The sequence below is a fragment of the Setaria italica genome, chromosome III (genome assembly GCF_000263155.2).
Source record: "Setaria italica strain Yugu1 chromosome III, Setaria_italica_v2.0, whole genome shotgun sequence".
Classification (NCBI taxonomy): domain Eukaryota; kingdom Viridiplantae; phylum Streptophyta; class Magnoliopsida; order Poales; family Poaceae; genus Setaria; species Setaria italica.
In genome coordinates, this window is record NC_028452.1 from 37,847,291 (window position 1) to 37,864,701 (window position 17,411).

At 40.3% G+C, this 17,411-nt stretch overlaps 2 protein-coding genes across 4 annotated transcripts; both read right to left on the reverse strand.

Moving 5' to 3' along the window:
* Positions 1–1,395: 1,395 nt before the first annotated feature.
* LOC101766470 (SAGA-associated factor 29) lies at positions 1,396–11,600 on the reverse strand. Of its 3 annotated transcripts, none has more exons than XM_004962547.4 (9): positions 11,139–11,600; positions 7,907–8,000; positions 7,185–7,261; positions 6,991–7,097; positions 5,077–5,159; positions 4,087–4,146; positions 3,222–3,372; positions 2,778–2,791; positions 1,396–1,790 (listed from the first exon to the last, which is right to left on the reverse strand). In XM_004962547.4, exons 1-9 carry the CDS (start codon positions 11,284–11,286, stop codon positions 1,688–1,690), a joined length of 837 nt encoding a protein of 278 aa, XP_004962604.1. In that variant the 5' UTR covers positions 11,287–11,600; the 3' UTR covers positions 1,396–1,687. The 3 variants fall into 3 exon arrangements, with proteins under 3 accessions (XP_004962604.1, XP_004962605.1, XP_022681210.1); XM_004962548.4 differs by having other exon boundaries at positions 4,096–4,146; positions 11,139–11,599; XM_022825475.1 differs by lacking the exon at positions 11,139–11,600 and adding an exon at positions 8,941–9,082.
* Positions 11,601–12,644: 1,044 nt separating this feature from the next.
* On the reverse strand, positions 12,645–16,689 carry LOC101777697 (circumsporozoite protein-like). Its single transcript, XM_012844554.1, has 2 exons — positions 16,406–16,689; positions 12,645–13,071 (listed from the first exon to the last, which is right to left on the reverse strand). The coding sequence occupies exons 1-2, from the start codon at positions 16,687–16,689 to the stop codon at positions 12,645–12,647; spliced, it is 711 nt and encodes a 236-aa protein (XP_012700008.1).
* Between the last annotated feature and the right edge of the window lie 722 nt (positions 16,690–17,411).

Below are 17,411 nucleotides of genomic sequence, written 5' to 3' on the forward strand. Positions count from 1 at the left end.
ACGGTGATCCTATTGTTGACACTGTATATGTGACGGTGAGGAATATTAAATACGACGGTGAAAAATCTTCGTTGTTTTGCTCTCTTACTGTTGACACAGGATGATACTTTGACCTTGCTGTTGACACCTTACATAGAGGAGGCAAAACTCATCATGGAATCATCCGGTGAAGGCTAATGTTGATGCAGGACAATTCGGTGTGAATAATAACTTGTAGTAAGATAGCGGTGATATATGATGGTGAAGAATTTTTACTGTTTACTTCATTTCTCTGCGTGTCTTCGTCATGACTTTTCCTTCTGTGATGTCTTAAGTCTGTACACATCCTCTTGACCTTGTTTGTTTACTTCATTTCTCTGCGTGTCTTTGTCATGACTTTTTCTTCTATGATGTCTTAGGTCTCGGTACACATCCTCTTGACCTTGTTTGAGGTGTTTGATCACCCAATTTCATCACCTTGCATGCGACTAAAACGATATGTACTCGCAAACGTTGTTAGACTTAAAAAAAGTTAGTGTTGACACACAATCACCAAAATTACTAATGGGCTATGCTAGATTTATTTTCCTTACAAATAGTTGGGTGGGCATATTCTACTACAAGGAACTTAAAAAACCTATGCTAACCAAGTTACGCTCCATTTTATTTCATTTGTACATTTGAATTTTATATAGGTTTATATTTGTATTATTCACGTAGCCTTTTTGTTTTAGAAGTAATTCAACCCCTAGGACAGTGCTTGGGTAGGGCCCTCCTGTTCCAAACGTATTTTTAGCTCCAACTAGCTCGTTAATGATATAATCTATACCTATTTTGGTGGAATCACTAGGCTAACTCTTATACTAACGTATCATCTGGTCCACAATCTCACTTTATTACATCATGGACCTAGATAATTACTTTAAAGGTTGATGGACCTAAATGAAATATCAGGTATAGTTTAAGGGCCCGAAGTGAAACTCACTCAAAATATAATTAGAAAAGATGTCCTTTGATAGGGAATTTGAAAGTTCCTTTCGATGCAAGTAGCTTCGATTCTTGAATCCTAGACACATCTTTCCATGGAACATGTGCATTTTTTTTCAGACGGATTCGTTATGGAGCGAAAAAACTCTCATACACTCATTTCCATGCCACACTCAGTTATGACCACTTAATTAGACGGACAGTTACAGTCCAATTCTTAAGATTGCATACAAGAAAAGGAGCAGATTACAAGGACTCTGGCTACTGTTTCACAGTATTTCGCTCCACCTGTGGCATCCGAATCCGAGGGAATTATTTGGATTCCGTTCCAGGAAACTCAGCAGTTCAAAGTCGCAACTCATAAGATACCCTGCTCATGGTTTTTAAAAAAATGATTCTACATACCTGTTCGCAACCACTTCAGCAATATCAATTTGGTATAAGAGTTTGGAGGCAGACACATGCTTATTAGAAAGAAACACTGGATCCATTTCTATTTACAGGACAGGTGAGTTTGGGATTTTAACAACGGGACACATGGCAAGCGCAAATAGGTAGTTTTCACTCCCCATAAATTACAGGCGCTATAGTCTGCACCGACTCACGCAGCCAGCTGCAACTGAGATAAGATTACTGTATTGTCACACTCAGATGCACCTATTTTCTTGCGCTGTCTGTTACACTACACTGCAGGACGACGCATCGGAGATCCCGAGATCTTTCACTGCCGGTGGCCCTCCGGGAGGGCAACCACCCTATAGAATGGCACCGCTCTTTGCGGCAGAGACCCGTCCTCCTCATCATCATCAAACTCCAGAATATAACTGTCAAAAGAAAAGAAATGGTCACAGAATTGTTTCAGGCAAAGATGATATTATTGTTGCTTATTTAATATTAATCAAAAGGGTAAAATCAGAAGTTGAGTTGCAAACCTAAAACCTCTACATGAGCACACATATTTCATTTATTTCGTTTTAGGTATTGCTGTTTATGTTATACTGTCAGAGAAGTTCAGTGACATCTTAACGATAGTATGCAAGACAGAAGAGGATAAACTGGAAAATTTCTAAAGATTGGCTGCATGCATCCCTAAACAATATATATTTGAGAATGGAGTAACTAGACCTGATGATGTTCTTTGCAGAAATTATTTAGGCCCCGTTTGGATCCCTTCATTTTGATGGAATTGGAATCTACTTAATGGAGTAGGCTAATTTATGTTGGAATGTGGCATTCCACAACTTTCCAAAGTTTAGATATAAGTCTATCTTAAATTCATGAGGTGGGAGATGGAAATTGATTCTATAGATTATGGTTATTAGAATGGAATTCAATGCTTATAGCACGCTCTTGGACTCGCTTATCTATAGTAGAAGTGTAGCATATAAGTATCTCTCCCATATCACCAACTATAATATACAACTATATTCCACATACAATGATATTAGCTTAATTAATTTGTGTCTAAATTATGATTATTAGAATGGAATTCAATTCCAATGATCCAAACGGGACCTTATAGAAAAATAAACTGGAAAATTGGTACTAGTTTTTTATGACCCTAGATGGAAATTTCAGCAAAATTTAACCACTCCAGACTCCGGTGATACTCTGCAATAAAAATCAGCTAGCCCTACTCCATATAGAATTGTTTGAATCAAATGCCATGACCACAAAATTTTGAGAGCAGACTGCAATTTCCAAAGGTACAGGCATTAACCAAACAGATGTAGAACCATATGAAACAGAACCAAGAACAAATGGTAAACATTGGATTAGGATGCGAGGTTTTAAATGGGCGGACAACTTACTCATCAGACTTCCTCTGGATTTGTTGCAGCGCAGTTTCACATCAACATGATGACAAAAAGACAAGAGCATTAATGACTAAGCAAGCCAACAAAAAAATAAATTAAGAATCCAGAGATGGATTCAACTAAATCAACAAATGCCCAGCAATTACTTGTGCAATAACCATGTTAACGGAACATGACTGTACAATGCATATAAGCAGATCAATTTATATACGGCAACATTTATGGCCACTGTGTTTCATGGAACAATATTTCTTGCATAATACTCCCTCCGTTTCAAGATGTAGGTCGTTTTGACTTTTCTAGATACATGTGTTTTGCTATGTATCTAGACAAAACCTAGATACATATGTAGGCAAAACCAGGGGCAATTGTGCAATGTTGAAAACATTATTATGACTCAAATTATCCATGGTGTTTATGTGCATTTTGAAATGTTACCTTACGATGGGAAGCTACAGTAGCTCTGTATAATGCTGTTGTGCCAGGATAAACCGCTAAGACTTGTCGACCATGCCCAAAATCTGGAGCACTGGAAGGATCCCCCTTCTTTGGAAATGGAATAATGCAAGACATAGGTAACTTGTACTTCCTGAAACGCGTTGAAAAAGGGCACCATCAGTTTGAGTCAAACCGTGTAAGGTCAATGAATACCCAAAGTTTGGTTAATTTCAAAATACCATTTGATTTACGCTGAACTTCATAAACATTGAAAAGGGCACCAACAATATTTTATTGATTTATTCAAACCTTTACCCAGAATTTTCTTAATTCCAAAATAACATTTGTTTAAAATAATTTAAAAAATGTACAGATGCGTGTCTATAAAAGATGTCCAGCATAAAAAATTGTATCCTGTAAAAATCAATGTCGCGGTTCTGTGAGATGTAGAGGAAAGATGCCAGCTGTCCGGAGATCCAATCGTTGGGGCTGGCTTGGTTGACATTGAAAACCATCGCACTAAAGCTTTTACCTCCAGATTTGGTAAAATGTCATTGGTCTACCCTCCAGGTTTGACATTAACCATATTACAAAATAGTTTAATGCTTCAATATCATTGCAATGCAAAACCAATGTCTAACTAAACCAATGGTTCCATTTATATAAAATAGGTGTTTTCATCAACATAAAGAAATAACAAATTTGATATAGTAGGTGATATTGAAGGCTTCCATGAGACAACTCAGAGTTCAAGGAATTGATCAATAACAACTCCAAGTTCAAACTTGATCACTCCAGAGATAATTTTATTAATTTCATATGCTACAAGGAAGTGCAAAAAGGAAAGATAGTTAGGAACTTAAACCTCTCGTACTTTTGGGTGCTCTCTTCGTCGTCACCTGGCTCCTCGTCAAGTACTTCATACCTGCACATCCATTAAGAGTAAATAAGTGAAACTTTGTAACATAGTACAGGTTGATGGTCACATATAAGGTACAGGCACACTAATAACACAATGCTGCATGTGTCCAGCAGCAGCCTTCACATGCAATTTGCACTTTTGCAGAAACATGATATAAATTTCATTGAACTTCTACATGCCAAGCCAATAAGAGATTATCATTACCTCATCTCTAGATGTTTTTTTTAATCAAATGTCTCATCTCTAGATGATAAAAAATAGTCAGATTTCTTTTTTCTTTATTTACGTGGATTTTTTTTTGTGCTGCATTCAGTGCTGGAGATGTCATCCCCATAACTCTCTTCGTTTTTGCAGGGCTCTTTTTAGCAAAACAATGGATAACTCAAAATTTTATATTTGTTCATTAATAATGCCTTACCTACCCAGGGATCTTGTAAGAAAGGTTCATGATATCATGTTATGGGCTTTAGATTGGTTGGAGAAGAGGAAGGGCGGGGCGGCCTTGTACTGAACACGGCAAGAGAGCAACAGCCAGTTGGTAAAGGGAGATCCCTTCTATCTGCTTGCCTTCCAAAGGGTCTATTTATACAGGAGACTCAACTTGACGGCTAAGGTACTTGTATTGTAATCATGATCTTTCCTAATTTACATGAGATGGACTTCCTAAAAATGACTTAACTTGATGGGAAAGCGGCAGCGACATCCCCACCTGGCGCTACATAAATAGTACTGTACAAGCGGGTGACCAGCACCCACGCACAGTACCATCTGGGCCACAACACATCACAACTCCAGTTTTAAGTAACAGTCCAGGCAATAGTTTGTTATTAACACTACCTCCATTCAACAGGTTAATTTTTCCTCCAGACTAAACTTTTATATCACAAACAAATGCTTGCACTACAAATGGAAAGTTATAAAATAGATGCATACTCTTTTGTTTCCTTATCGAAATGTATGACCTTCACCACAAACCACTCATCTTTTTCATCATCTGACTTCACCCTAGCTGCAACCTGAAATGACACAGCATGAATGTTACTACTAAATAATTAAATGAACATACATAAATCATGCATGTGCCCAACAAGGGGGAAGAGCAAAGCTATGCACAAGCAATGTCATTGATAGAGTGCAAAAACTGAGTTACCAAACTCGGTCATCGTCCTAAGTTATGGTATTTATAACTAGTTTCAACTTTTATGACTGATGTGTAGTCTGATTGATTGTATAAATGTCAATTGAATTATGAGGAGAATTTATAACAGAATAATATACATAACAAACTTTAATATCTGTGGACATTGATGCACCTAACAATAAGTTTGCTTTACTATTTAACAAGTTTACAATTTATAATTATGTAAGTGAAATTGGACAGTTTTTTAGTTTCTTTAGAATCAATCTACTCTATTACCACGCTTTTAAGCATGAAGAAACATGCTAAAACTGAACATGCTTGCACTAGCATGTTTTGCGACATAAATATCACAAAAAAATTCATAAGAACTGAACATTATCCACACTAGAAGGAATTAATGTTGAGTTGAATACTTGTATAAAAAACAACAAAGCCTTATATAGTGAAGTATTTTTCTTATAGTATACTAACGACTTAGTTTCCTACAACACAAATTTTGTGTCCGCCAAGTTATTTAAGTCAGCATTCTAAACATATAATAATAATAATAATAATAATAATAATAATAATAATAATAAGTTTTTGTTTGAAAAATTGGATGTAATACAACAAAACTTGATTGATCGAAACATGGGTTTTGATCCATTAAAGATCTGATCGCAAAGATGGATTGCATTTGCAAATTTGTATGATCAATCTACTACTTGCTCATAACCAGAAATTTACGGAGCAGATTTAACATATTGCTTTTTTTTGTAAGATAAACTGAGCCTAGCAAACAGAGTTGCTAAAATTTGATCCAAGTCTAAGAATCATAGGGTTTGATAATTCTAGGAAAGCCATAAAAAATCTGTTTTATATTACCAATGAAGATCCCAGTAAAGGTCAGTGATTAAGAAACTGTTTCTAGAAAAGAAGAAAATACTTACAAGAATGGAATTTTTTTAAAAAAAAAAGTGAACCCATCCAGGTACCAGGAGCAAGACTGGTTACTTTTTCCTTGTATTTCAAAACTAACAAAAAGTTTATGAAACAATACTTGAAAGATATCAGAACAAGTAAGAGCACTCAAGTCCAATTTTAGGATCATATAAAAAAATAAGAGTCAAATAAGAACTACTCCCTTCATTTCAAATTGTAGGTCGTTTTAGCTTTTCTAGGTTCATAGATATCATTATGCATCTAGACATACACTATATATAGGTGCATAGCAAACATTATGCATCTAGAAAAGCCAAAACAACCTACAATTTAGGACGGAGGGAGTATAAACAAGTTATAGCAGAAATAAATGAAAACTTATGCAGTTCGTTAAAAAGAAAAGGAAAGTCAAGCATTTACGTGTAAGCCAATTGGAAGGATTGATGGATCTCCCATTTTCAAACCAACGACAAATCACATAATACCATGCTAATATATAAGTTTTGTGCACTTCAGAAGTCCAAAATTCTGCCATTCTAACAATATCCAAATTCAAACACCTGAACAGCCTGGTTGCCATCACTGATGTTTTGAGGGAGGACAGCTGCAAAATTGGTACCTTTAACAAAGTGCAGAAAGTCCTATAGTACTAGTTCAGGATACAGGAAAGTTCCTGTCTTTTCTTACATGGAAGGTAGAAGCTTTGCCATTTATGCACCATGCACTGATGAATATATGAAATACAAGGACTAACTGAGGTTTCTAAATACAGCTGAAGTTGAGACCTGCTCTCCTTTCAGGTTTGCAGCCTGGTCAAGTTGGTTCCTCACAGCAGAAAATCGTGCAGTATCTGTATCAGACTTGATCCTCTTCTTTTTCTGATCACCAACTTCTGCAATGTAGAAAGAAAATATGGTACTGCATTTTCTGAACTAAAAACCATGATCTTAGCTTGCAAAATCTTACTTCTAATACTCACCCATCTTTTTCCTCTGTGCAGTTGAAGCTCCAGATTGCAACAAGCCATCTAATAATCCAATCAAAGCAGTTGAGGCACTGCAAGAAGACATCATTGTGAAATTTTTCCACTGCTGCACTTCGCATTCTTCGAATAATTAAAATTTGCATGCAGCAATAGCAAAAATAAAAACACAGAGAGTGACAGTCCAATGTGTGGAGCTATATGAGTCTTCCAGACATTCAAACAAAATGTTAGACTTACTGCGTTGAAATAATTACTTTGGTCAAATCTTTTTTTTTATAAAACTATACAGCGAGGGAGACCCCCACTGTGGTAAGATATATTAAAAATAAAGGAAAAATACTGTACACGGACAAGAGTCCAAAGGGCACCATAGCGCCCAAAAAGAAAAAGCCATCAGGAAGGCCTCTAAGAAAGCTAAGAGCTAGGGCTAAGTCTGTACATTGTTGACCCAGTTAAGAAAGGTCTGTTTTTTGTTATCCTTGATTCTGTGACCTTAGCCTCATCTATAAAATTGGACATACAGTCTTGGACTGCTTGTCTTTTTCCTTCAAAGATGAGATTATTCCTTTGCTTCCAAATGTGCCAAGTGGCTATTATGAATACCTTGCTGATTATTCCTTTGCTTCCAAATAGTTTGAAAGACAAAAAAATCCTTGCTGATTTATCATAATATTAGTCCATCCAGACAACAAGAGGCTAGCACATCATAATTTTACCTGATTTCACTCTCAGAGAGCTCCTTCGCACGTGCATATAAACCACGGAGCTTAAGCAAAAATGAATCAACTGCTTTATCAACCGTCTCTGGAGCTATAAAACAAAGCAAAGTTGAGCAATGTTAATGTTTGTCCTTACAAATAGTATAACAGCTTGTAAGTGATACTAACCAGTAGCCACATCAACTAGTAATGAAAAGGAATAGGCCAAGAAAACAGAAACTAATATGTTTCATTGCTGTACAAATGACAAATAACTTTGCTATAGTTTTGATAACCAGCTGAAATCTTATATTTGGATTACACTAGTTTAGCTGCACAGTTAAAAACGAGTTCTGTAGACAACCAGTTTGAAGCATTGTTATAGCTTTGGCCCGACAATACCAGCTTTTACTGGAATCATATGTATTTGGATCAGTATGGTTTAACAGGACTTCTATCATGGTTTGCAGGCCAACAGAGTAGACCTCACAAGGCACGGCACACACAAAGCTCCAACCAAATGCAAGTTCTTTCAAAACTTACCTTTGCTGTTATGCAATATATACAACGATCTAATGACAGACAAGAACTGTGGTGTTCCAATTTATTCCATATGCAAATGTCATTTCTCTGAACTTTCTACGACTAATCCAACCAACATAATGGTGTTCCCAACCGAAATGTTTACATGACAACTATTAATTGAACCAAAGTAAAAGACCATTTGAACTATGAGGTTAATGTTTCACATCAACATTGTGTTCTGACTATCAACATATCCAGCCATCATAAAAGTAGCAAATTTTGAACTCAACAAGCTCAGGCAAATACAAGCATTTCATCGAGATTCTGCAAAATAAAAAAGATCCAACAACCTCTAGTACAGATAATGATCTTCATGTGTGAACCCAAAAAAACTCAGGGAATCTTTTGGCGGGTAAAAAAGGTAATTCGTAATACGCTAAACAGACCTACAGGAATAAAGAAACCAAATAGGTGGCTTTTCCCTCTGCACATGGATAGGTTAAGTGTAGGGTTCAGAGCTCTCTTACAGGAACAAATCTTCCTGTGCATGTTGTTGATCTCCGTGATGACAATCTCCTGCTCTTTCTGCAGCTGATCCAGATCGCTGAACTTCTCTAGCAGAACCCCCAGTTCCCCTCCCCCTGCCGGCGGCATCTCCTCCTATTCTCCTTTGACTAAGAACTTAACCAGAACTCAATAGGAAAGCTGGGGCAGATCCACTGGTACAGCTTTGGGAACTCTATGGGAGATGGTGGTTGGTTTTCTGGGTAGTGGTTTTTAGGTGCACACTTTAAACAAGGTTATTTAGATGTGAATAAATGAATAGTACGTTTCCAGATGGCAGGATCAGGTGCGGCCAGGTTTCCATTGTTGGTTATAGGAGCAACGCATCAATTTATAGAAGATCAATTATGCTTTGCAGTACCAATATTTTAGTTTAACAACTTACCATTATAATCGTTCTTGGATACTAGAGGATTAAGTAAACTAACAGAATCAATGACTTCCTGTACTATTTATATTCCATTACAACAAAATTATTAGAATTTTTTAACAATAGGCCAAGGTATCATATGAAATTAGAAGCTTTCTCAAAACAATAGATCAGTATTTGCCAATTAAAAATCTTCACCTGCTGCACCACTAATAAGCAGGTAAGATCAAACTAAACAATGCCCAGATCTTTTCCATAGCAGCTTTTGCCACACGCCCACACCACACCACACCACACCACACCACACCACAAAAGTCTACAGACTTCAATCACAACCTATCCTAAGACGTAACGTAAATCAGAGGCCAGCATTAAAGTTATGCCCAGGCTTGACCTTCTAGCGCCAACAAACAACTGGAAACACACAACTTTGTTCTTTTCTTAAATGAATACCTATTGTTTTCAGAAAAGGTTCAAAGCACTTATTTTACATCAATTTAGTCACAGAACTACATATCAGGAAGACATGCTGAACATTTAAAGATAACTTCACAACCAGCATAAGTATCATTTGACATATATCACGACACATAGAACACCTGACCTTACTCAGTCACCACGCACATGCAACCACAAGTTCACTTTCTTTTTTGCAAGGAGCGACTACAAGTACTCAGAAGTGAAACTAGCAGGTCATGTGGCATAATAATCAGGCTCCTAATGCCTGGTTTGGAGGAAAGTAGACGGAAAAAAGATAACATAAAGAAAAACAGGAAGGTTCAAAAATATGGCATCACATTTTATATTCTCACACAACAGAAAGTATACACCCACTTCAGCAGCATATCTCTCAGTGTTTGTTAGGTTCATCGCCTGTTATTGTAGTGTTTTCTACGATAAGGCCAAAGTTGAAGGTCACAAAATGGGCGTGAATTCAAGCTCACAAACCAGCAATGATTTTGAGCTAAAACAGGAAACAATTATTAACACCCCCACTTACCCCCACACGCAAAAAAAAATAGTATGCATTGACCAACAATCCTTTTGTTACATATTGGGATTTCTTAGAAACTGCCAACATAGGATTATTAACTCTGTCTTTATCTGCCTTCCTTTCTCAATAAAGATAGTTGCCTGATTTAATTAACACAAAATGGGATGTTCTAATGATTCCTAATCCACCATTCATCACCCTCCAAAAAAACATTCTGCCGACCTCCATGGCACATTAATTTAGTTCAATGGCAGGCGTGGATAAAGACTAGCATCTCCTTCATTTTGCAATAGGAACCATTTGCATTTATGTTTTGACACATGGCTCGCACCTTGAATTGTGAGCCCAATCACACATGACATTTCAATTAACAAAAGGACAAAAATAAGAACTGGATGTCTAACACCTAAAGCCAAAAGACAAAAGACAGACTTAGAGCTTTCTCCAGTGAGGACAGCCACCGTTACAGCCATGCACAAACCTACGATTTCAAACAACAAGCAGTAAAGAAGCTAAACACATGCCAGCACTCATAGATGCATACATTCCAGCGGGGGAAAAAAAAGCATTCCATCATTCCAGTGGACATTCCAGCAGCCAGATGCAGCACGAGCCGGAAATCCTTCTCAACCGCCCTAAACTGACAATAAAGCAAACCCATTCGCTCACAACTAATTAGCCTACGAATCCAAGCAGCGGACCAATCGACCAATGAGAAAGTCAGCGCCGAGAGGTGGAACAGGAAGCAATAAGTGGGGCGGTGGGGTAGGAAGCAGCAGCTGAAGAGAGTATCTTACTTGCAAGGACCTTCTTGTGCATCTTATTGATCTCGGCCACCACTTCGTCCTGGTCCTTCTTCAGCTGGTCCAGCTCCTTGGCCTTCTCCAGCAGGCTGGCGATGTCCGCCCCGCCGCCGCCCCCGCCTCCCCCGACCGACGACGACATCCCCGGCCGCGCCTCCGCCCAATCCCGCTAAGGATCCAACTCGGGAGCGTGGGGGATCGATTCGAGTGGGCGCCGTGCAGCTCGGGGGTCCGGCGGACGCGTGCAGCTGCCGGCTGCGGCAGGCCGCAGGGGAGAGGGAGGAGAGAATCGGGGAGGGTGGTGCGTCTCTGCAGGGGGTGGTTAATGCGGGTGCGCGAAGCGGAAGCCGAAGCCGATGGTTGCCGGTTTCGGCATCCTTGGGCGGCAGACGGTCTAAACGCAGCTGCTCTGGGATGAGTCCGGGAGCGTCCGCAGGAGTTGGAAGCGTTTCAGCCGTCTGGGCAATTCGTTTTCGTGCCACGTGCTGGGAAGAATCGGTGCTTCCATATGAACACTCGGGGGTGAACGATGGAACTTCCATTTCAAACGCAGTTTATGTTTTTTTTTGGTAGATTTTCGGAAAAGTTGCTTTCGACAATGTATAAACAGGTGGTAACAATTTGAAAATGATTATAATTGATGGCGCACGAGAAATGTAAATGTGCATTTCTACCATGTTTAGCTGGTGATGTTGATTTTTTATAAGGTATGTTTTATATATTTATATTAAAGCACAATTAAAATCATTCCTAAAAAAATTGTAGGATTTAAGGTAGTCCAAATCAGACACGTACAACACAAACAACGCCACGTAGTGCCTAATAGTAACACGTGTTGAGATGGAGGACAAGTGGTAACACGCGTCGAGATAAAAGGGACACGCTTATACGCACTCTATGTGTCGTAGGACAGAAAAAGGATCTCTTGCAACATAGAGCAAAGGTTGAAGTGGGCATAAAACTTTGAGGTGGTGTTTGGATATAGGAAAATGGGAAATGTGATAGAGCTTTTTCCTTTGTTTGGTTGAAAGGCTTGGATAAGAGGGTAATTTTAGGTGTGGGCAAGTGGTAGAGGCAGAGTTACACATAAGGAATTTTCCTTCATCTTCCATCTCCATTCATTCTTCTACTTTTTCTTCTTATTTTCCTTTCTTCTCCTCGTCTTTCTCCTTTGTTTCCAATGGAGTCGCTGAGTGGGGTAGGATATTAGTTAGGGACTTAATTACGATTTTGCAATGTTTTCCCTCATCGGCTCTGTATTTATTTTTCGAAGAGTATTATAGTCCTTGAAAGTTACTTCCCTATCTTGGATATCATGGGCGTTGGAGATAGGCAACATATCAGGTGCAAACCAACCAACCCGTGGAAACTTGGAAACTAACAATCAGGGACACACGATGCGAATCCAACGGATGGGGCGAGAGGTGGGCTGATTTTGCGATTAAGCCCCCCCCCACCTCCCGGATTTTTTTTCAGAAAAACTCCCTAACGGCGTCCCGGTCACCTCCACCCTCCGCGATTTTGCGCCGCATCCTCCGTCACCCCAGCCCTCCGCCGCACCTTGCCCTCCGACGCCTGAGACCTCCGCCGCCCCTTGCCCGCCGCCGCGCCTTGCGCTCTGCCGCCCCTTGCGCTCTGCCACCCCTTGCGCTCCGCCGCCGCCCCTTGCCCGCCGTCACCCCTTGCGCTCGGCCGCCCCTTGCCCGCCGCCGCCCCTTGCCCTCCGGTGCCTGAGACCTCCGCCGCCCCTTGCGCTCCGCCGCCTGAGACCTCCGCCGCCCCTTGCCCGCCGCCAGCCTGCTGAGGGCGGCGCCGCCCCTTGCCCTCCGCCGGCTTGCTGAGGGCGCTGCAGCCCCTTGCCCTCTGCTGCCTGGTGAGGTCTCCTCCACCCCTGGTGTTCTGTAAACATGATTCAAATTGTTCCATTCTGGAATGGTGACTGAAAATTGGTCAGTGAACTGTCAAACGTTGAGGATAAATAAAGCAAAACACCTGGTGGTCTCAATGCAGGTTGTCATTTTTATCGTGACAAACGTACGGTTTCGGTGTGATTTTACAGTTAATGGATCAGAAGACTTGTGTTTTTCCTGCTGTGTTCTGAACTGTTTCCATGTACATCCTCTGCTTTACATTGAAATCAGGAAATGGAATGATCCCTCTAGAGGACATCAGTCACTAATGTATCCAAAGCATAACTTATGTTTTCGTAGCTGGTATTCTCTTATATGTTTATATACAAGGCAACATATCAAATTGTGTAAACATGATTCAAATTGTTCCATTCTGGAATGGTGACTGAAAATTGGTTAGGTTTGTCTCCATTGACTGCCATGCTGTTGCAAGGTGCATTGGCGGGAGCACACTGGCAAGAGCAAGGTTGCATTGTTCTGAAGATGTGCCATCCTGAGGTGCATTGGCGAGAGCAAGGTTGCATTGTTCTGAAGATGTGCCCATCCCGAGGTGCATTGGCGAGAGCAAGGTTGCATTGTTCTGAAGATGTGTATTGGCGAGAGCAACTGAACAGGAGGATTACTTCATTCTCAAGATGTGTGCTGTCATGAGATGCATGGAAGCATGTGTGCTGTAAATCGGGTTGTGCCTCGTGTTCCGTAAACCTTGCAGGTGGTAGCAAGTTGGGCAAGTTGTGATTGTATAGGACACATCAAAGACTATAGAAATTGTATAGATGGCAAATTGTATTCTAATTTGTGCTATCACTGGAATGAACAGAAATTTGCACAAATTGTACTCTAGTTTCTCAATTTGGGCTCTATTGGAATATATAATATTGTTAAGTATGATATATCTGTTCTGAGAGCATTCAATCTGGTGTATATAATATTGTTAAGTGCTCTTTCCTCAGTATTGTTGTACCATCTTTTACCATTATGCTGGTCAAGCAATTTTTCATTGATTTGATAATTCTTTAAAAACCTGACATACGATACAGCTGATTTGGGCCATTTCTCTGTCAAATCAATACAGGTTAACCCCTTCCCTCTCTCTGTTCATTATCTGACACAGTCAGTTTCACCACTCTTTTTTCTCCTTCGTTTTTGGGTTCCAGATAGCAGCTGAATGATGTCACTAGTACATTGTAGAATCACAAGCAAGTACATAGGATAATGTAACACTTTAAATTGGCACATAAATGATGTCACTAGTAAACAAAGTGATTACACAAACTTGAAATATCATCCAACAATATTGTTTGGGCACGTGCGTGCATCATGATCCCCTACTTGCTTACATTTTCCACACTTCCGTTTACTTTTACCCTTGCTTGCAGTCTTCATCTCCTTACTCTTCTTAATTCGTTTGCATCTCCCTTTCGACTTGATATCATTTGGTGGATGTATATCGACTTGATTTGGAATTTTACTACCAAGGAAAGATTCATACTCATCCTGTTTATTAACTCTCGTAGCAGGCATGATCATTTGGAGAGGTTCCACTAGGTTGGATAAACTAGAAAATAAAAAATCCATCCCTTGTTTAGAGTTCTTGGCCATTTGGATAAGATCTTCAAACTGGTTGCGTGAATCTGAAATCTTTTTTCGCATTGACACCTCCATAAGATCTTCAGGCTTTTCATCTAGCAGGTTACCTTCTTCATCAAAGAATAGACCCCTGTAAAATTGAATATCTGACCAGTACTATTGTACAAAACACCCATAGAAAAAATGATACAATACAAACCTTTTACATCTTTTCTCCCATCTCTTCATAATATAAATAGATGGTATCTCACTTTGATTCTCAGCTCTAAGCACTTGTACGATATGACGACACGGGATGCCATAGGACTCATAAAATTTACAGGAACACCTACCAAACATGTCTGACTTGTTGAACTGAACCAATCGCTCATTTCCAGATATACTGCTGATGGTGACAATTTTTATATCTTCACACTCTGTAATGCCTTGAATAATGCAATGGTCTCTTGCAACTACGATTTGTTCTTGAAATTTACTAAAAACTTCATGTGTATATATCACACTACATTGCTTCTCCATGGCCCATGGTGTCATCAATTTAGGAGTCCTGTGAAGACTTGCATTGTCGGTCTTTAACTCCTCTTGGCGCTGGCACTCCAAAGCTGTGTCAAACCTCAGCCAAAACTCAACAAAGGTCAATTTTCGATGAATGAAACGGTTAAAAAAAGAATTTGCACTCTCCGATTGTGACGTAGTCCTAAGGATTCCTGCTAGAGGTATATCCATAAAGTATGCCGGAATCCATGATTGACGCATGGCAAACTTTGTGGAAAACCAATCATTTCCCATGAGGTCAAAATCAGTTATGATAGAATTCCATTGTGACTCAAAATCATCTGCAGTCTCAGAGCCCCAAACACATGTGTGTAATCTATCCCAGAACTGTTCATCCTCTCTTATAGAGGGCCCAATCTTCTCAGGAACCTTTTCCATGATATGCCACATGCAAAGTCTGTGAGTTGTATCCGGTAGAATATTAGCAATAGCAGCCTTCATGCTCGCATCTTCATCTGTTATGATTAGATGAGGTGCTACTCCACGCATAGCCTTAAGAAAGGTGTTAAACAACCACTCATATGACTCGATCTTTTCATTTGCCAAGAATGCTGCCCCTAGGAACACACTTTGCAAGTGATGATTGACTCCAGTTAATGGCACAAAAATCATGTTATACTAGTTAGTGGTGTAGGTTGAATCTACACAAACCACATCACCAAAAACACTATAGTTTTCTTGCATAAGGCATCTGCCCAAAACACACGAACAAGTCGTCCTTGTTCATCCACCATAAAGTCATAAAAGAAGGCAGGATTTACTTCCTTCTTTCGCTCAAGTTGTGCCACAAACATTTGTGCATCTGCATCCTTGATTTTGCTCCTGAGGTCACGGTAATAGTTTTGCAAATCCCTTAGCGTGCACCCAACATTTTGAAACCCACCCTCACTGACATGGAGAAGTCTATATGCCTGTGAGGTGCCAATGCTAGCCTTATGACAATTGAACAAAGTACTCTTTGCCCTCTCACTAATATTACGGTTGGATCTTAGCAAATGCCTCTTATCTGGTGAGACAAAACCATGGCTGTGCTCCTCAACCATTGAAACTATCCGATACTTCTTGTCACTGCTGAGCTTGACAACAATATGTGCCTCACAACCACATCTGGTTTCCATCACATTATGCGTCTTTCTCTTTTTTCCGGAATCGTCAATAACATTTTTTACGTTCTCCTTTCTATACCCTTCCCTTGAACAATAATACCGCTTGAATAATATTTCATCATTTTGCTTCTTATGCTGACCAACACGAACAAAGAAACTAGCTTCATGTGCATACGATTTATAAAATTTCTCCACATCTGTAAGTGTATCAAACATCATTCCAACCACAGGCTTCAAATGATCCATGGCGGCGGCCTCAAAACTTGTTCCTGTAAGTCTCGCGACGGCGGGATCAACGGCGACGGCTTCAGAGATGGCATCATTCCCTGTCCTAGGCGGCTGCAGCTCTTGTTGCCGTTGGCTATCGCCGTTGTTCAGCATCATCGCGCCGTCCGGATATGTTCTCTGGCAATCTGATTAACAAAAGTTGCAATCAAACAGGAAGGAAATTGGGCCACGAAAATGAAAACGAAAATCAAATGTCACGAAGAAGGAACTCACACACACGAGGAGAACAGTGTGCAGACGTATAATTGGTGTGCTGCCGTAGAATTGGTGTGCAGACGTATAATATCAAATACGAGCTAGTAAAGCCCCATCACAACAGCATCAACCCGATCATTGCTTCATATCCAATCATGTGGCGATCCAGCTAGCTAGTTATTCCACGGAAGCACTCTGATTTCAGAGCTTGAGATCCTCCTCCGACGTAACACAGATATCACAGCTTGAGATCCTCCTCCGATCTCCTAGCCTCCTAGGCCAGCCACGAACCCACTCTGCGCGTGGCTGGGGCTAGTCACCGGCGCCGGACGAAGGTACGTGATCGCTGGCAGCGGTCGCTCGTCGAAACAACCGCCTGGCAGCACTCGCGAAGGGAACGAAGGCGTCGAGGAACAGGCCTAGCGCACGTACTGGCGGCAGAACCGGCACATGTCCTGGCGGCGGAAGAGATCTGGCGCACGCTTAGGGAGTTTTTCTGAAAAAAATCCGGGAGGTGGGGGGGCTTAATCACAAAATCAGCCCACCTCTCGCCCCATCCGTTGGATTCGCATCGTGTGTCCCTGATTGTTAGTTTCCAAGTTTCCACGGGTTGGTTGGTTTGC